Below are 19,935 nucleotides of genomic sequence, written 5' to 3'. Positions count from 1 at the left end.
CCCCGCCGCCTCGGTGCTGCTGCTTTGGCTCACCTGTGTGTTTTCTTCCAGGATGGCTCGCTTTGGGGAGGCAGTGGCCGGCAGGCTGGGCTCCGGAGATGGGGGCTCCGACCAGAACCGGAGCCGGCAAGGAGCTCCTGCCCCTGCGGGAGGGAGCCCGGGAGCCTTCAAGCAAACCAAAGCGCAGAGAGCCCGGACTATGGCTCTGTACAACCCCATCCCCGTCCGGCAGAACTGCTTCACCGTCAACAGATCGCTCTTCCTCTTTGGGGAAGAGAACATAGTCAGGAAATATGCCAAGAAGCTCATCGACTGGCCATATCCTTTCTGCAGCCCCTGCGAGGGGGCCCGGATTTGCCTCGGTGGCCGCCCAGGACACGCGTGTGTGGCACTATCGGGCAGGTAAGGTGTGCGGAGAGGGGTGCCCCGGCCCCTGGGGATGCTCTCCTCGCCCTGTTGCTGCTTCTCCTTCTCTCTCCCCGGCTCTTTGCCTGCTCCTGACAGGATCTGAGCCCTTTCTCATCCCTCCCGGGAGCCCCCCCGCAGCCCCTCCTGAGGTTTGGATTTATTATCCCCCCTCCCTGTGCTAATAGGGACGGGTGCTCTGATCCCTGCGTGCTTTGGGATGCTCTGTGTGTGCGCCTGGGGAGGCGTGGGGGGGGAGCTAGTGGCCTTTTCTCTGTGCCTCGATGTCTTGTGGAGTTTTGTCACCCCACCCCACCCGGAGCCACCTGGGAGCCCGGGAATCTCCAGTGGCTGCTGGGTGGTGGCTCTGTCCCTCCTGTGCGTGCCCTCTTTGCTGCAGATCCCCGTGCCTGGCAGGGGCACGGCCGTCCTCGCCCCGCAGCCCCCGGCCCCCCACGGTGGCTCTGGGAACCGGCTGTCCCCTCCCTGCGGCAGAGGGAAGGATGTTGGAAACCCCTGCCTGTGCCCCATAGCCCTTTTTGGGGAGGCTGGCACGTGCTTTTATCCCAGGGACCCCTCTCCTAGCACAGGGTGGAGGGTGCAGATCTCTCCCACTCCTTCCCCTGTTCCTCCATCCTTTCATACCTCCCCACGCACCTCTCTCTCCTCCCACCCTCCCTGTGGGTGCCCCTGGCTGCTGCCCAGCACCACAGCTCTCAGCCCCGCACCAATCTGGCCTCGGTGCCTGCTTGGCCCCCGAGACATCCCCTGGGCTTTGCCCCCACGGAGAGGCTGGAAACTTCAGCTGTGGCTGTAGGAGCCTCCCGGTGCCGTGCTCTGCAGCAGCGATTCCATGCAGCTCCTGCTGCTGCCGCTTTCTCGCCCTGCAACTTGTTGGTTGAGTTCCTGGCTCCTCCGGTGGGCACGGGAGAGCTTTCCCTGGTGCCAGGCGGCGATGCTTAGGTTTGGTGCAACAGGTACCTCGGGGGAAAGCCCCAGGTGAGGCCCAGGGAGGCAGGACAGGTCACACACCCAGCAGGGGAATCGTCCCTTTGCAGCTCCGACACGTCAGGTCGAGCCTCTGCCAAGCTCCTGCCTGGGGAGCTGTGACATCTCCAGGCTTGAGGGGGTGACCTGGGCGTGAAGGAGTGGCTCGGAGGGGTTGAATTCCCCGTGGCATCCCCGAATCTGCCCCTCCTGGCAGTGCCCACGGGGTGGGTGGCCGCAGGAGCGCCGGTGCGGTGGCGAGCTCCGGCTGAGCGCAGAGCCCTGCAGGGCAGCGGCCAGGCCGGCTGCCTGCTTTTCCAGAATATGCCAAATTATTCCTTGTGCTTTTCCAGCGCGGTGTGGGAGGGCTCCAGCCCCTCTGGCTTTTGTTGGGAGGCAGAAGGAGCTGGGGTGCTGCCACTGGCCCGGCACTCCCGGCGTGGGCTGGGGTCCCGTGCCGGTGTGATGTCTCATCTCCAGGCAGCCGCTGTCTCCTAGAGACTGGAGCTCCACCACCACACGAGCAGAGCTCCCCAGCATTATTCTCCCCTGGAATTTGCAATGCATGAGGGAGATGGGCTCATTTTGTATTTTTTTTTTTTTTTTTTTCCAGAAGTAAGTGACATATTCCCATGTGAGTGCTGGGAACAGGCGTGCTCCAGGCGCGGGAGCTCAGCGTTCCTGCCTATCCCCCGCCTGGCTGCCATCTCTTTCCAAGAAAAACGCATCCACCCTGGATGTTTCTCTGCACCACTGGAGTTTTGAGGGCTTGGGAACGGGCAAGGCCTTTTGGTGACGAGTTTGGTTAGGTTGGCCAGGCCGGTTGTTCCCATCCTTGCAGTTGTAGCTTGGCACAGGCAGCTGGTGAATTTTGGAAGGGCCAGGAGAGCACCTCAGCCTCCTGGCCTGGAGCCCATGGCATCATTCCTGGGTGAGGGATGATGGGGAGGAGAGCATTGGATCTTGGCTGTGGTGGGTAGGAGCTGCTGGCCTTGGGAGGGCGATGGGCCAGTCCTGGAGCCCTGGGTCAGGGTGGGCACAGCACCAAGGAAAGCCAAAGGGGCTGGAGAGGAGCTCAGGGCGGAGTGGAGGCTCTTCTTCACCCAGCTCTGGTTGACTAGGTAATAGGGCTAAAAATATCTGGTGATTCAGGCCTGGATATCTGCTGGGTAACTGTGTAATTATAACCAGCAGCCTCTGCAGTTTGGCTTCCCAGTGTAAATAGGGATGATGCATGGAGGAGAAGGAGGAGAAATACGAGCAACTGGGATTGGGATGCAGCTCCATGGGAGGCAAGTCTTTGCTGAGTTCCTCTCTGGAAAGCCCAGAAAGCCTTGCCTACGCCAGAGCTGCTCTTTTCAAACTGGTCCTGCCCAAACCATGGGGCAGCTGTTGTTTTGGCTGGAGGAACATCTCCTTCTCTTCTCCTCGGGAAACGCAGCCTTGTCCTCCTGCCTGCTCTCCTCCTGCTGATGGCCAGGCCCTTCACCCTGATTTCATTTGTTTGGCTGCCTGGAAGGCTCCAATTCAGTTAGTACATGAGATGGGCTGCAGCTCATCTATATCTGCTCCGTTCCTCATCCGCTTAATCACATTTGACCTGGATAAGATCCCTCTCCCGCCCCAGGAAGGCCAGATGACATTGTGTGGCTCTGGCTGTGTCCCCAAGGACAGCATCTGGCTGCAGGCTGCCCACTGCACCTACCCCCAGTGTGGCAGGGACAGACGACATCCATCAGGGCCTCGCTGTTCCCTGTGGTGAGGGATTTCACCTATCCCTGCCCCTTTGAGGACCAAATTTGGTGTTGGGCTGGCCTGGAGCAGCTGGAGTGCCCTCAGAGCCCCAGGGCACATCCCCATCCCAGCAGCCAGGGGGATTTTGCTCCATGGGAAGCACGCCCATGAGTGGCTGAGTTGTTTTGCTCAGCACAGCTCTCACTGTGACCCGCTGCTGCGTGGGCAGTGCCCCTTGGGGACCCCGCTGATGTCACACCCCACCTGGCCAGGCATCTCCTGCACCTTGGCTTCCCCCCAGCCCAGATTCCGCCAGGTCTCTCCTTCCCAAGGGAAAAGCCTGCGCCATGTCGAGCCATCCTTGGGCAGCTCCATCCTTGCGCTCCCCAGGAACATTTTTTTCCACCCTCCCCCTGCTCCCAGGCTGTTTTCTGTGCCCTCCATTCATCAGATTTTAGAAGGGTTTTTTTTTGGGGAGGGGCGAGTAGGTGTAATGGCAGGTCCATCTTTTTGACAGCCGGGGAGAGCGAGGCTGCCTGTCAGATGGTGAATTTAAACAGAGGCAGCTGTTGTCATGGTGATGCCAAGTTGCATCCTGTTGCTGTGGCAACCAAAGTTAAAAAACTGATGTTAAGGCAGGAAAATCACATGATGTGGTCCTTTTTTGTTTAAAAAAAAAAAAAAAAAAAAAAAAAAAGGAGGAGGAGAGGAGAGAGATTTGATTTCCAGGGTGAGGTGGGGGAGAAGGAGACGCTTCTCCATGGAGCTGTTTGCACGTGGCAGGCAGGCATCCCACATCCCGCATCCCGCATCCCTACGGGAGTGGCAGCAGTGTGGGCAGCTCTGCCCAGTTGGACTTCTGGCTGTCTCTGCCTTCGGTTTAACCCCTGATGGAAACCAAAGCACTGCATTTTGGAGCCATCCAAGCAGCAGCAGCTGTGGCTGCAGAGGGGGAGTGTGGTCTCCTGTGCCCGTGCGGTGGGATTTGAGGTGGGCTGGGTGCTCCAAGCGCAGCCCAAGCCCATGTTCACTCTCCTGAGTCTCTCTGTAGCAGGCACACAGCAGCTGGCTCACGTTCAAAGTGGGAGGATTTGGGGTCTGGATGTCACTTTTTGTCAATCCTCCCCACAGCATGGGTGGGCTGGGAGCGCTGGGTGGCAGGACACAGAGGCAGAGACAGCCGTGAGGGGCCACAACTCTGCGAATAATTTTATCAGTGGAGGGAAATCCCTTGTGTCATCAGGGACAAGCCAGGGAGGTACTGTGGGGATGGGGAATCCCAGAGTTGAATTAGGGCCACTGGCAGGCTTTGCTCTACTTGGCACTTTTGTTTTTTTCTTGGAAACCAAAAACCTCCCCTGCCCAGAGAGGTTGTGGACTCCCTGGAATTGTTCAAGGTCTGGTGGGGTGGGGCTCTGAGAAACCTGGTCTAGTTGAAGAAGTCCCTGCTCACTGCAGGGGGTTGGAATCAGATGACCTTTAAGGTCCCTCCCAGCCCAAACCATTCTATGATTCTGTGAAAACAGCCTTGGAGAGAAGGTGTTCTCTTTACTGCTGGGGTGTGGAGCTGAGGCTGGGGCATCCTAAGGGTGAATCTTTCTTCCTGTGGTGCCGTGTGTGTGTGGGACAGGCAGCAGTGCTGGGATTGGGACCAGCAAGATGAAGTCCACAGGTGTAGGAATTGGGTCATTTTCTCATCTGGGGAGCAGGGAAAGCCCCTCAGAGCAGCAGGTGCCCAGGGAGCTGTGGGGAGAGGTGGGAAATAGAGACATGACTTCCTAGGAGATATTGGAACCTGGATGATGCAGGCACGGACAGAGGTTAAGTTAAGAGGTTAACTCTTAACCCACTCTTTTGGTGGCACTGAAGGTAGAATTCCCCAATTCCCTGTGTGGCCTCACTCCTCTGGCTCCTCTGCTCCTTCCCCACCTGCCTGCCCAGGAGTGGAGAGAAGGGGCTGGGAAGGGGTGGGATGGAAGGGAGCTCTCCATAGCTCCTGTCCTTGCCTGCATCCGGGGAGGGATTTATCTTGGACCCAGCCTCCTGTGGAGGTTGTGTCACTGTCCCATCAGCACCATAAACACATCTCCAGGGACTGGAGCTGGGCTTAGCAAGATGGGTCTTCTGGGGAGGAAGGTGAAGAGGAAGGTCACAGCTGGAACATCTTCCTGACAGAGCCACCAAGGAGCTCCTGCTCCAGGTGGCCTGGGGGATGTCCCCATGGCCTGGGGTCGCTGTCCCCACCTCAAAGGCAGCAGGAGGGAAGCGTGGAGCTGCAGGTGTGGCGTGCACAGGGATCGGCCGAGTTGCTAAGGAAACAAGTCAACGGTGCAGGGGAGAGAGCATTGGGTAAAGGAGATAAATCAATAAGAAAACCTATTTTTATCGGCTCCCTAATGATCCTCCAGGAGAAGCCAGAAGGAGGAGGAGGAGGAGAAGGCTGGAGGGAGATGGGCTCTCATTACTGGGCCTGGAGGGAGGAGAGGGCTACTCTGCATTTTGGGTAGCTGAGAGGTTGTGTAATTATTCATCTGATGTGGGAGAAAACAAAGCGCTGGTGGAGGGTTGTCCTGTGGCCTCCAGCCCTGACTGGGAGGACGCTTGCTTGGCAGAAGTGAAGAGTGGGGGATAAAATATCCCTCAGTTCAGCCAGATGTCCCTTGGGAGGTTCTTTTGGTCCCTCAAAACCTGGCACAGCTGGAGCTATGGGGGCTGGTTTCCATGGGGCTGACCTGGGTGTCATAACCCAGGCTGGGCTCCTGAGAAAACGGGCCAGCAGGGTTTGGGAAATCACTTTTGGCAGTGTCCTCGTGCTTAGGTCACTGCTCTGGGGGGTGATCACCCTTCTGGGCTCTACCAGGTGGGACAGGGCTCTGAGCACCCTGGCCCAGTGGGAGACATCCCTGTCCATACCAGGTTAGAACAAGAAGGGTTTTTAGGGTCCCTTCCAACTGAAACCATTCCCTGATTCCATGGAATATCTGCTCACCCACTTGCTGGAGGTGGAGCAGGAATGTGATCCTGTGCAGGGGGGGTGTGACAGACGTGCATCGTCCTCATGCTTTGAACCAGATTTTGGGGCCAGGTGGTCCTGAGAACCCCCAGGAACTTCTGAGCAGGAACTCCCATGCTCCTGCAGCTGGGTTATTCCCACCTGGGTGTCTCACCCATGGGAACAGTGGCTGTGGCAGGGAGCAGTGCGGGATGCCGGGGCGGACAGACGGACATCTCCGCGCCGTCCCCACACTTCTCATCTAGGCAAATGTGCCTGGTGCCTGGGGAGCTGCTGCCCCGCCCCACTAACACGCTGTTTGTCTCTCAAGCCGTGCTAATTGCTCACAGACTTTCAGGAAAATGATACAAAAAGATCCCAAATAGGCTGGTGGCGCTGGGCCAAGCGCCGCGGTCGGATGGAGCGTGCGGCCAGAGGTGGGAAGCAGGGAGGGAGCGTGGCCTTTGCTGGAGCCATGCAGTGAAATATTCACTCCTGTTGAGCCTCTGGGGAAAACTTTTGGAGTCTGGCCCCCCCTCCCCAAGCACAGGGAGCTGCTCCTGCTCGGTGCCTGGCTGGCAGCAAGGTCTGAGCCTCTCTCTTTGGGTTTGCCTCTAACGTAGCAACCATTAATTTCACTTTTAAATGCCATGGATGGATCTTTCCTGGCTCTTCTTCGTACCAGGTTGAATACATCCCAGCTCCCACAGGCTCTCCTTGGCTGCCTCTCCTGGCCATCTCTCTGGAGACCTGTTTCTACACCCATCCCTGCTCCTCCTGCCTTGCCAGCGTGCCCAGCGTCACTGCTGCCATGGTCACTTCATGCTCTCCCATTTTCCTGGGACACTGGGTGTTCCTGTGGGCTCAGGACTACTGTCTGAAAGCATTTCGCTGTAGCTGGTGGCCAAAAGACGAGGTTGGAAAAGACAAAATGCCCCCTTTTCCCAGGGCTGATGGGATGGGTGTTCAGGACACCTCCTTGCCTGGAACACGTCAGCGTGAGAGTGCTGGGTCTGGAGAAGCCTGGTGTGGTGGGGCAGGGCTTAGCCAGCTTGGGATGGTGGGAGTGTGGATGATTCCCTCATGGGCAAGGGGTCCCATCCCCTTTCCACAGACACAAGCTTTGGGAAGGTGGCAGTCCTCTCCCTGGGTGGCTGCTGGTGCTGGTGGTGACAGTAATAAAGCCGTTTTGGCACGGAGGGAGTGGAATCAGGGGTGTGCTGCCTGCTGTGTTGCTCCACATTTAGCTGTTGAGGACAACAGGGCTTTTTATTGTGAAGAACTGGGCAAGATGGATGGGAAGCTGGAAAGATACGGCCATCCTGTCATTTGGAAGTGCTTTGTTTTCAGAGCTCGGCAGTGGGCCAGGCTGGAGAGAGCTCTGTGTCCCTGCCTCGATCCCATGAAGCAGAAGGAAGGAGGAAGCTGAGTTTGGGGTGTTTTTCTGGGTGTCAACCTGCCCTTTCCTTCTTCAGGTCCTCAGACACCAGCATCTGATGCCACTAGTCCTGGCTCAGGGTGGCTCCTGGAGAAGGCTTGTGTAAGGCCCAGACATGGATTTAGGATTCAGGATTGCTCATGAGGGTCCAACCAGACCCTGTTGACGAGGTGCTGCTGCCCTTGGGGGAGTGGCTGAGCTGGGATATCAGGGAGTTTCCACCCTGCCTGAAGAGAAGCTCAGAGCCTGTGAATGCTCAGCCAAGTGCTCTGCAGCTCTCCCAGTGCCACCTGGGCTCCTCCTGCTGCCCACAGGCTGCTTGGCAAGGGCACAAGGTGGGCTGATCCAGGTCACATCCCCAGGACTCCCAAGGGATGCTCCATCCTCCTCAGGCTGTGCAGGTGCTTCCTCCCATGGGGGTGTTTTGGGACAAGGGCTGCCTCCCCTTTCTGAGCCCCATCTCCTGCTGATTTCTGATGGAAAAGAGAAGGAAACCAGGGACATGTCAGCCCTGGCCAGCAGGGAGAGCCTCCCCAAAACTTCTTCCAGGCAAAACCCAGCCTGGTTGTTCTCTCTTCAAACCTCGTGCCCACCTTCTGGGCTCCTAGCACAAGTAGCATCTCTCTCCCATGGGAATTTTCATCCCAACAAAAACTGCTGGTTGATGTCCTGTGAGCTCGGGGAGGAGGGGATGAGGCCCAGCAGGTCTTCACGGAGGAAGGTCTTGGGGGGCTCTCCCCCCTCTCATTTCCAAACAACACCAAGGTGGGCTTCACCCTCCTGCCTGAGAGCAGCGGGCGTGGATGTTCCCGGGGGGAAAACAGCAGCAGCTGCCGAGCTGGGGACGTGAAGGGTGGGCTGGAGGGTGCTGGGGGGTGTCACCCACCTCTTCTCTGCTCCTTAACTCCCCTCCACCCCCTTTGAGTACATGATCCTGGCGACCATCATTGCCAACTGCATCGTGCTGGCCCTGGAGCAGCACCTCCCCGAGGATGACAAGACGCCCATGTCACGGAGATTAGTGAGTACCTCGTGTCCATCCCTCTCTGCCCTGCGCTGGTGGGCTGGGGGCTGAGCCAAGGGCAGCCACACCATCCTACCAGGAAATTTCTTCTGGTTTTGGGGTGGCCAGACAGGAGGTTTCTTCTGGGACGAGCTCCTCCAGCCTTCCTGGGGCTGCTATAACATATTCCTTCTCTGTGGAAAGGGTTCAGGAAGGTTTAAGCCCTCTAAAAAGGGGTAGGGAAGGACTGGGCAACCTCAGTGTGTCATAGCCACCCTCTTTTTATTTCTGAGGTTGCTGCTGGCTGAGAAAGGGCTGGGAAAGCTCCCAAAGGAGATGATGGGTCTGGGGAAGGTGGGATGGGACACGAGTTGGGTGGATGGGAAATTCCTGGTGCTGCGTTTGCTCAGCTTCCCCCTCTCACTGGGTCACTGATTTCACTCTGGCAGGAGAAGACAGAGCCCTACTTCATTGGGATTTTCTGCTTCGAGGCTGGGATTAAGATCGTGGCCCTGGGGTTCGTTTTCCACAAGGGCTCGTACCTGCGCAACGGCTGGAATGTCATGGACTTCATCGTGGTCCTCAGCGGGTGAGTCGGGAGCTGTGGGGCCGGTGGTGGGGTTGGTTGGGCTTGGGGGCTCATCCTGGCGAGGCCACGAGCTCCAGGACATGGGGACAGGCCCTGGTTTGATGTTGTCAGCGGTGTTTTGCTGTCCTGATGAGGGAGGGGAGGACGGTTCCGTGTGCTGGAGGTGCTGTGTTGGCTTTGCTGTGGACACTGAGGGTGGGACGAGGTTCCCTGTAGGGGCAGGAGGGCTGGCTCTGAGGCCACCATGTCTAGCTGTCCTCACCTGGTGGCCTGTCACCCACCTGAATACAAGGCAAGGTGAGGACAAGGTGGTGGCATGACCTGATGGATGTGATTTGGGAGAGACTCGGGTCAAACCCTGCATGGGGAGAGGGAAAATCTCGTCTCCTCTTGCCTTCCCAAGCACTTTTCCAGGCTTGCCCTGGTGCTGGAGGTTTGGGAATGAGGTCTGGGTGGGGACACATTCCCAGGTGATGCTGCTCATCATGCCACAGTGCTGGGGGTGGTAGCACACAGAGCTTCACGGGTGCTGCTTGTGTCACTGCTGGTGTCACCTGCCAGGGACATGGCCCAGATTTGAGTCCTGCTTGCAGCGGGCTGGCCTGTCCTGATGACACAGAAACGAGCATTTGGGCTTGTGTTAGCCAACACTGGCAGTCAGCTTGAGCCCCCCAGGGTGTCCCCTTGGTCCCCTCTCTGTGTGGAGAGCAGGTGGTGCCGGGATTGTGGCTGTTTCTTTTTGCCTGCTGATGGAAACATCACGCTCAGAGAAGCTGGTTTGATGTGAACCATGAGTGCTCCACGGGTCTGAGCGCTCCATGGGCTTTGCTGGGACAGAGCAGCTGCAGGGCTGGCTGGGAAACTGAGGCACGGGAACCAGGCAGGATGCCTGGGGTCTCTCCAGAGCTTCCTGCTGCACCGTCCTGGTTTGCAGGGTGGTGGCACCACGTGGGGTGTGACTCCTGGTTGGGTGTTTGGAGGAGGAAGGGGAATGCTGAGCTTCTGCTGGGGTGTGGTGGTGGGTGTCCGTGGTGGAGCCATGCAGGCTGGGACTCTGCACTACGGGAGGCTCGAGGACAGCATGGCTGGGGACATTTTTGACTCCCTTGGTCCAGTGGGGACCTGGATGGCCTTGCTGGGGAGTGGGACCATGTCCCCTGGGAATGGAGGGTGTGCTGGTGCTTGGCAGCGAACAGGCAGCCTGTGGGAGGTGCAGCCCTTGCATGGGAGGCTGCTGCTGCTCTCCCACATCTGCTGAGTGACTCACAGAGAGGGTTCTGTGGCTCCTGGGCTGGGCAGAGGTGCTCACACCCCTGGGGACTGCATGGGACACACATTGGTGGGGCTCTTGGCCTCAGTGGGCTGAGTGTTCGGGATGCAGCTGGGAAATACCCATCACCCCTGTGCCAACCTGGGCGTCCTTTGGGGCGTGAGCCAAGGGGCAGCAGCGGGCTGGGTGTGGGGACCTCTTCCTGCCCTCCCCAGGGCTCTGGGCTTGCTGCTGTAACCGAGCTGGTGCTGAGTCAGCGCTGGGCAATCACTCACTCGCAGGAGCCTCGCCAGCTCCTCTCGGTGCCGGGCTCAGCCGGGCCCCGTGCCAGGGAACCGACTGTCCGTGAAGGGCTGCGAGCACCGCGCTGGCCGCCCCGACAGGAGGTACCCGTGTGTCCCCCAGCACTGCCACTCACAGGGAGCAGCCCTCCAGCGTCTTCCCCCCTGAAATCCTGATGTTTGCTCCAGCAGGGTGGACCCCAGCCCGTAAAATGCGCCTTCACCCCCCGGTTTTACCCCAGCAGTGCCTGCTGGCGTGGCCTCGCTATTCAACATTCTATTTCAAATATTCAAATTCTATCGCCTTGTCGGGGCAAATTCTATTGTATGGTGGGTGCAGGAGGCAACCCATGGATTTTCATCCTGGACTGGTTTTGGGGTCTCTGGGATCAGCTGCTCCAGGTCACGGGCTCCCCAGCACCGTTCAGCTCTTGTTTTTTTGCCCTGCGGCGCCGCCAAAGCTGCCGTTCCTCGGTGCCATGGATGCGCTTCCCATGCAGGAAACTCTCGCCTGTTTAATCTGCTGAATTATTGGCAAATTCCTGCAGCAAATAATCCTTGGCTGGCAAATGACTTGCAAACAGCTTGTGGGAGAAGGTTTGCACTTGGCGGCTCGCTCAGTGTCGGTTGCGTAAGGCGGGCTCCGGGATCGCCTTTGCGGATTCAAACTTTCTGCCTGGCGAATGTAAAAGCGTCTGGACGGAGATTTGTGAGATTTGGTGGCCGTGGGGGTCTTGTTGTGGCTTTTGGAAAGGCTGTGGCTGTGGTGGAGGGGATGTTGTGATGGGATGATTTGATCAGGATGCGCTCAGTGGGTTTGGATGCTGGCACGTCCCGTGATGGGCCAGAGAAAACGTCCATGTGAGCAGAACCCATCCCAGGATCCGCCCCTGCGGGATCCAGAGGGAGCCAGCATCACCCTCGCTGCCCCTCATCCCTCCAGCTGTGACACAGGGTATTACTTCTCCTTCCTGGAGTTATTTTTTTGCCGTGTATCTGGTGGGAGAGGTCCTTAGTGCAGGTGGCATCGCGGTCGCAGGCACCACTCTGGGATTCCCGTGAGCAGTGGGATTTTCTTCACCCTCTCCCTGCTGTAAATAAGACTAATGAGGGATTTCTCCCATGAGCAGCCTCCTGGGACCTCTTGCAGGAGTGGATGACACTGACTAGGGTTCAACTGGTGTTTGCTTCTTCTGTCAATAAATCAAAAATTTATTTTTTTTCTCATCTCAGTGGAAATCAACACCCACCTAAAGCTGCCTGATGCTAAAGCTTCCACTGGGGAACTAATAGCCACATTTGTAAACCCGCTCTGTTTGTAACCTGTGGTTTCCAAATCATCACTGCTGCCTGAAAAAACAGCCTGTTCTTCCCCAGCTAAAAATAATTTTATATGAAAGTGTGCATTACTCCTTCTGAGGCAGAACCAGCGAGGGGAACATCTGCGTTTCCCCTGGGGTTTGGGGGTGCTCACCTTGGCTCTGCCTGAACCAGAACCAGCTGGGTGCTGGAGCTGGGCTTGGGACCCGCTTGATGCAGCGTGACCTGGACTAAAAAAGGGGAAAATGGCTCAGAAATGGTCAGAAAGGGCAGAGGAAGGTTGGTGGCCTCTTAATCTGTGGTTTTGAGAAGGTGAGGCTGAAAGAGCTTCAGCCACCAGCAGCTGGAGGATGAGCTCCTTGGGTGCCATTAGGAACAGAGAACAAGGACCCTACAGCTGCCTGCTTTGTCCTACACCCTGCTTGATGGAATAGGAAGGGTTAAACTCCCTCTGCAAATATCCAGGTGGGTGTGTGCTTCACACACTCCTGAGCATCATCAAAGCACCACTGGCTTTTTTTTTTGTTATAGCAGTAATACAATAACACGTGAGGGGTGAAGGGGTGGGGGAAGGCAAAAAAAAAAAGCCCAAACGGGAATCAAAAGGCCCTTGTGAAGTTGTTCTGCTCAGGATCACTCAGCAGCCACTGTAAAAGCTGGGGTCACTAAAAGGAAGCGCTGCCATCAGGGTTTTTGGGAGGGTTTAACAACAGCCGCTACACCTGGGCGCCTTTTGTGAAACCCTTGGGCACGGTGGTTTTCATTAAAGGGTTTTGTGAGGTGGAGAGTGGCCAAGGGAAAGCAGGAATGAAGAATTGCTGGCACTGCCTGCCATGCTCTCAGCAAAGCCAGAGCCAACCAGGGCCAACCAGCCTGTGCTGGAGCAGGAAAGCTTGGCTCTCCCAGATCCTATCCCAAAATCCATCGTCCTCCCCCTGCAAAGCCAAGCAGCAGCTGCGGGCCTGGTCCCTCTCTCTGACCTCCCAGGGAAATCCTGTGCCCTGATTTCCTGCTGTGCTGCAGGGTTGCAAGGTGAGCCCTGGGATGAGGTTGGCTTTTTTGCTCATTTTGATGCTGCCTGGATTTTGAGATGACTTGTCCCAGCAAAGGGACAAGCCCAGGTCCAAAAGCCCAGCAATACTTTGATCACACCAGACAAGACTTTTTCCTCCCTCTTTCCCTCTTTTCCTCTCACGAGTCCTGCCAGTATCCAACCTGATGCCTGCTGCCTCTCCCACCCCTTTTTCAGCTCTTTCCTTTCAGGACAATTAGTAAAATGTTTGGTCTTTCGTTTGGATGAATAATTAATTTCCCAGCTTGGTGAATGATTCATGTGCCATATGCCACGGCCCTGGGACGTGCCCGACACCGGCACCTCGCACAAAGGGCAGCGCCGCTTCCCTGGCTGGCTGAGGGGACAGAGATGGGGGAAAAGGCTTCCCTTTGCTGGAGATGGAAGGGGGAGATCCCTGGGGAGGCAGAACTCCTGGCTCTGGCTTTGGGGGTGACAGGCATCCCTCCTTCTCCCGGCGCAGGATGCGGCCCGCGTGCCGCTCACGCGATTCCCGGCTCCATCCTTCCCGGCTCCTCTTCCCCACCCGCTCGCTTTCCTGGAGCCGCAGAGTGAGTCAGTCCCTCCCACGAGGCTGCTGGTCCCTGGGGCACTGCCTCCCCTGCCAGGCACCCCTGGGGCTCCTGCTGCACCCCAACATCCTCACAGAGCTCCTGCTTGCCCTCCCTGGTCTGTGGGGTAAAGCCTTCCTTGCACTGCCAGGTACCTCGCTCCAGGAGATGGGGTGAGGGGTGTAAGCCTGTCCTGAGGGAAGAGAACAGGTTGTTTCCTCCTCATCCTCAGTGAGAAGGTGGGATCCCACAGGTGGATGCTCTGGGGTCTCACACCTCTCCCTTGGCATGAGTTCAGACGGGCTCTGCAGTGGGCCGCCCTCGCCTGCTCTCTGTTTCTCTTGTGGGATCAGCTCCCCCGTCTGCTGCCAGTGGCTTTAGGTTTCCACCAGGTCCTGTATGTGCAAAAGCAGTTTTATCAGCATCATCTCACCCTGCCAAGTCCTGTGTCCACTGAGCAGCAGTGTGGGGATGGAGGCGGGAGGGACACGTGGGGTTTGGCCAACCCACAGGGTCCAGAACAGGGAATGCTCCCTCATGTCAAAATCCCAGGGGCTTCTCCGGGAAGGGGTGGCCTTGGGGGATCATTTCACCCCTCAGATCCGAGGCTGGTAAAGGCAGATTTTGTCCTTCAGCCTCATCACACCGCTCAGGGAGTCACTTGTGCCCATCCAGACCTCTCCAAGCTGCTGGCAGGGGTGGGAGCAGGAGCTTTGCAGCAGCTCAATCCACCTGGGTCACAGCCCCGAAACCTAGAAAGAGCAAGGGAAGGTGATGGAGGCTTTGACGTTGCTCTGAACTGTGCCAAGGGCAGGACTTGGCTCTGGTGTCCCTGTCCCTTGGTGTCCCCAAGGCTGTGCTCTGCTGTGGCATCCTCAGAGTGGGTGACCCCACGCCGCTGGCCCTGCCTCGAGCCAGGCTGGGACCTGAGAGCCTTGAGAATGTCCTGCTACTCATGATTCTGCCTGCAGAGAGGGCAGGGCTGGATTCACCCCATTGATTCAGCCCCAGAACAGGGCAGGAATGGGGTGAATTCATCAGGTAACTCACTTTCTGTGAGCCGCTTGACCAGTGCATTAATTATGAAGTAGTCTCCCTCCTAGAGTCAGGTGGCAGTGCAAGCCTTCAGGGGCCTTTCCACTTAATTATAAATATTAATTTGCATGTCAGCCAGCACCCTGCCTGCCCCAGATTTTGGGCTGAGATTAGTCTGTCTCAGCCTGTGCCTCTCTCCAGGCAGCACACCCTTTGCTGGGACAGTTTGTCTGCGTGAGCTTCAGCAGAGCTCCCTTCCCTCTGGTGCTTGAGAGGGGCTCAGTTTGGGGTTGAGGGAGGGTGAATCGAGGGTCAATCTGATAATTTGGGGTTCAACCTTTGCTGGGGGTGCCTGGTGTGAAGCTCTTTGCAGTGTGGCCTGAGCTGTGTGTGCTGTTCCTTAGGGCTGAGGGCTGCTGGTGGGACGGGATGGGATGGGATGGGATGGGATGGGATGGGATGGGATGGGATGGGATGGGATGGGACGGGATGGGATGGATGGGATTGAATGGGATGGGATGGATGGAATGGGATGGATGGGATGGGGATGGGAGCCCAGCAATGCACAGAGGGCACCATGGGTGCTGTAGAGTGGGATAGTGCCCAAATTCAGCGTTGACTTCACGTGGGCAAGCTCATCGAGCATCGCTTGTGCTTTGCTCTGCACGGTCCCAAAAAGCAGGGAATCCTCTAAAATGAGATTATTCTTGGTTTTTTTTCTCCTTTTGACCCCTTGGGGAAGAGATCTAAAGGTGCAGGTCTTCATCTGGAGGGGAGGGTGTGTGCTCTGCTCAGCAGCTGCGAGCTGGAGTGGTGCTGGGGGCTGAGCCTGGCTCTGCTGAGCCCCAGAGCCCGCAGGTGTGTTGGCCCTAGTGGGATCTCACCCTCCTCCCCAGAGCCTCCAAATAAATAAAATAAAATAATCATCCTGGTTGCAAACACAAAGCACTGGATTATTATTTTTTCCTCTCCTGAAAGAGTGTTTTTGTCTGCTGGTGATTGCTCACTATTCAATTATACTTCGAGGGATTAGCATATATTTCCCATCCTGCCTCCTCTCTCATTTGCATCCTTCCATGAGCTCCTCTCTGCTCTTTTCTCCACCTGAAGTCTCTCTTCCCCCTTTCCTCTGAAGTAAAACTAACCCCTTTGCCTGGGTGACCTATAAAAACGCCTTCACTTTTTTTTTTTTTCCCCTTCTTTTTTTCCTCCAGTACATATGATGAAAAGCATGAGATCACTGGGATTTTTATAGCCTAAATCTGGCAGCTTTTTTCAAATAACTTGGATGGTGAGATGTAATTTTAGTTTGGGTCCTTGCCTAAAAATAAAGAATAATTATTAGCACATCAGACGTGGATATTGTGTGTGATCAAAAAGGGTTTAAATTGTTCTACAGATACGGGAGCTGCTGCCCTGTGGCAGCACAAAGGTCTGTCACAGCCCAAGTCCCATCTCAGGAGCTGTGAGAAACCTTAATTCAGAAACTGGGAGCTCTGCCTGATACGGTTTAAAAAAATAAAAAATAATTAATAAAAGAAATTATTAGAGGGTTAATAAATTGACAGGTGAGATATGATGCAGCAAGGTGTGTTTTGGAGCAATGGATTTAGAATTAGCAGCGATGTGAACGTGGTGTCTGGTGTGAAGAAGAAGAAGCTTGGTTATCCAGGAGAGGGGATGTGTGTAACTTCCAGCCACGGAAAAGCTTGGGAAAAGCAGCCCCTGGAAGCTTGGTTTGCTTTTCCCAACCACTTTATTATACAGCCACTTTATTAGGTGTAAGGATGCTGTCCTGGTGCCTCTGCTGCACCTGCAGGAGGATGTGTCACAGCCCTGGGTCAGCTTTTTGTCACCGCTCGGGTGACAGGTCTGAGTGCCACCGCCTCGGTCTGGTGATCTCCTTCCCCAAGAGCTTGTGATGTCCCCTGTCCCCCAGCGAGGACAAGGAGCATGTCACCTTGCCACAGAGGAGTCCCATTCTTAGCAGCTAATTTAGAGCGCAGGCAAGGAGTGCCCTGAAATCGCCCGAGCCCTGCCTGGAGGCTCAGCACGGCGGATCCGGAGCCCTTCAAACTAATCTGGGTTAGCCGAGGACTTTTGCAGCCGGGGCGCTCCCAGGTGCTGCTCCTGTCCCGGGGGATGGGAGGGGACGTGAGGCTGCCAGGGCTCCCCCTCCATCGCTCCATCCATCCCGCTGGGATCCCTGGGGAGAGCAGAGAGCTGCCCATCCCAACCCTGCTCTGCTGCCAGGAGCCTTCCAGCTGGGCTGGCTTTGGAAGGGCTGGAGCCTCCATCCTGCCCAGGAGCATCCCCATCCTCCTGGAGCCTCCATCCTGCCCAGGAGCATCCCCATCCTCCTGGAGCCTCCATCCCGCCCAGGAGCATCCCCATCCTCCTGGAGCCTCCATCCTGCCCAGGAGCATCCCCATCCTCCTGGAGCCTCCATCCTGCCCAGGAGCATACCCATCCTCCTGGAGCCTCCATCCTGCCCAGGACCATCCCCATCCTCCTGGAGCCTCCGTCCTGCCCAGGAGCATCCCCATCCTCCTGGAGCCTCCATCCTGCCCAGGAGCATCCCCATCCTCCTGGAGCCTCCATCCTGCCCAGGAGCATCCCCATCCTCCTGGAGCGGCCGCTGGGGTCAGCGCCAGGGCTGCTCCTGCCCCTTTGGAAGGGTGGTGGCCCTCCAGAGGAGCAAAAGCTGGAGGCTCTCGGGGTCTCCAGCATGATGCTGGCACAGTGTGTCCCCTGTGGTACCCTGCTCTCGCAGGCAGGGTGTGTGAAAGGGTGGGAATGGCTCTTCCCTCTTCCTCATGCTGCTCAGTGCTTTATCGTGCTTATCGATTTTGATCTCGCAGCCAATTCAGCAGCACATCTCTCCCCAGCCTCTGGGTGCTCCTGGCTTAATTAAGTCCCTTTTTTCTGCTCTCCTGGCAGTCCTGCGGGCAGCAGGGGCTGGGAGACTGTGTGGAAAAGGGCTCGGGGGAAAGGGAAAGTGCCAGCAAGGGTAAAAGATCCCTGTAAATATCAGGGATAAGCAGATACACAGGGGGCTGTGGGTGATACATCCCAACTGCTGCTGGGGCCAGGCTGTGACCCCTTGTGCTGGGGCAGGGAGGAAGAGGAGACGGGGAGAAGGAGCTCGAACAACCCGGTTTGCAGTTCCTGCTGCCAGGGTATCCTAGGAAACCCAGCCGCCTTTCTGGAGGGACAGGTTGGTACCTGCTGTACCTCAGGGAGAGGGTGAGAGAAAGAGTGCTAATTGCTCAGCACGCCAGAGAGCTGCTCTGGCCTGTAATTAGATGAATTAGTGGAACAATGACCCAATTTCCACCGGTTTTTGGATTGCTGCAAACAGCCCTGAGGGTGCTGCCTCCCTCTGTCCCGTTCTCCTCCCCATCCCCTCCTCTCCCACCGCCTGCTGCTCTTCTGCAACTTCGCTGCTCCTCGCCCAGCACCTGGGGACCAAGCCTGGATGGGAGAGAGTTCTGCCAGCATCCCTGTTCCCAGAGCAGCTGCAGGGGCCCCCGAGTGTTTCCACTGCTGGGCTCGGTGTGCACCAGCTCCCTCCTGCCCCAATTTGTTTTCCAGAGATGGGCTTGAAACGAAAAAAAAAAATAAATAAAAGAAAATCTTTGTGTTTTAAAAGAAAACCTCCGGAGTCCTTCCTGTGCCTGCCGGTTTCCTTCCAAGGTCATCAAACTTTCATTACTATAGATTTTGGAACGTGTGTGAGGTTCTGGGCTCCTCAGCAATCCCAGAGCTGGGACTCTGAGGAGGCTCCACGTGTGGAAAAAGCCAGGGCAGCTGATGGCTGGAGGTGCTGCCACAGGAGCACGGAGCTCACATCTCCGAGGCGCTGCTCCCGCTCCACCTGCCCGGGAGGGAGGTCCATCCTGTGCGGCCGGGATGAACGCGGTGTCGGCGGTGTTGAGACCTCACATGGGATCCAGGGGCCATGTGGGGCTGTACCCAGCCATGCTGGGGTGTGGGGGGCTTCTGGGGCTGAGCCCTGCGTGGCTTTGTCGTGAACTTTGGTGTGAGCATCAAACGAGGCTCTGTGACCTTCGGGAGGGGCTGAATCTCTGTGCCTGCCCAGGGACGTGGTTTTCTTCGTGGCTTCCCCCAGCCTGGTGTGAGAACGTGGCACTGAAGTGGCCAAGAGCTTTCCCTGGGATAACTCTGCTCTGTCCCTGTGTGCCCACAGCATCCTCGCCACGGCCGGGACACACTTCAACACCCACGTGGACCTGCGGACGCTGCGGGCCGTGCGCGTGCTCAGGCCTCTGAAGCTCGTCTCGGGCATTCCCAGTAAGTTGGATGCTCCTGATCTTCCTCCCATCCATCCCTGATGTCCCTGGGGTGAGAGGGTTCCTTGTGCCACCTTATGCCACCTCTCCATCTAGTGGGAACTCAGTGGTGGCAGCACTTGGCGTCCCCGGGTGGCATTGTCCCCTGCTCAGCCCTCTCTGTGCTTGCCAGAGCCCGCTGGCAGCTCCTCTTCCCTGACCAGAAGGCGGTGGGTGGATCCTTTCAGGACTGGGGTTTATTCAGGGGAGATTTCTTGGGTTTTCTTCTCTTTTTGTTGCAAGATTTCATCTGTTGGCACGGGGGATAAATAAAGGAACCCGGCTGCTGCTGGCACCAGGCCTCCTGTCCCTCCTGCCCTGGGCTGGATCCATGCCCTGGGGACAACAAGGGGGACAGAGCTGCACAAGCCATGTCCCACCAAGTCCAGGTGGGGCAAGGACAGGCAGGACATTGGACTGGGGACCAGAAACAGCCTCTGCTGGAGCCCTGCTCTGCAGCTTGGCTTTCCCACCCCTGCAATGGTGCTTCCCTCCGAGATCCTGCTGCCCACAGGGATCCTCCAGGCTGTGCTGGCCTCTTGCATCTCTCTGTTGACTGTCCATCCTCTCTGCTCCCTGCCTTCCTCCTGCCACAGAGTCTCTGGGTGGCAGAGGGGGGGTTTGCATTGCTGCTCTGAGCTGTGCCTTTTCTCTCCTCTCCCAGGCTTGCAGATTGTCCTGAAATCCATCATGAAGGCCATGGTGCCTCTCCTCCAGATCGGCCTGCTGCTCTTTTTTGCTATCCTCATGTTTGCCATCATCGGCCTGGAGTTCTACAGCGGGAAGCTGCACCGAGCCTGCTACACAAACAATTCAGGTGGGGACCAGGCCTTGGCACCCTCTCCACATCCCACGAGAGGAAAAGAGCTGGGATGAGCTGTCCCTGACCTCCTTTGGCTCTCTGCT

At 57.1% G+C, this 19,935-nt stretch overlaps 1 protein-coding gene across 11 annotated transcripts in view; it reads left to right on the top strand.

Moving 5' to 3' along the window:
- The window catches only part of CACNA1E (calcium voltage-gated channel subunit alpha1 E), a 102,793-nt gene that overhangs the window by 16,461 nt on the left and 66,397 nt on the right, over positions 1-19,935 (top strand). For all 11 annotated transcript variants that reach the window (XR_001523141.3, XR_001523142.3, XM_015636484.3 and 8 more), the window contains exons 2-6: positions 52-318; positions 8,472-8,577; positions 9,009-9,148; positions 18,888-18,991; positions 19,694-19,846. Coding sequence is in view for 9 of the 11 variants with exons in the window: in XM_015636484.3 (XP_015491970.1) it covers positions 52-318; positions 8,472-8,577; positions 9,009-9,148; positions 18,888-18,991; positions 19,694-19,846 (770 nt within the window). In the remaining 2 variants the exon portion in view is untranslated. The remainder of the gene's footprint in view (positions 1-51; positions 319-8,471; positions 8,578-9,008; positions 9,149-18,887; positions 18,992-19,693; positions 19,847-19,935) is intronic.

This window comes from Parus major, chromosome 8 (genome assembly GCF_001522545.3).
Source record: "Parus major isolate Abel chromosome 8, Parus_major1.1, whole genome shotgun sequence".
NCBI classification, from domain to species: domain Eukaryota; kingdom Metazoa; phylum Chordata; class Aves; order Passeriformes; family Paridae; genus Parus; species Parus major.
This window is presented reverse-complemented; position numbering and strand designations above follow the sequence as displayed.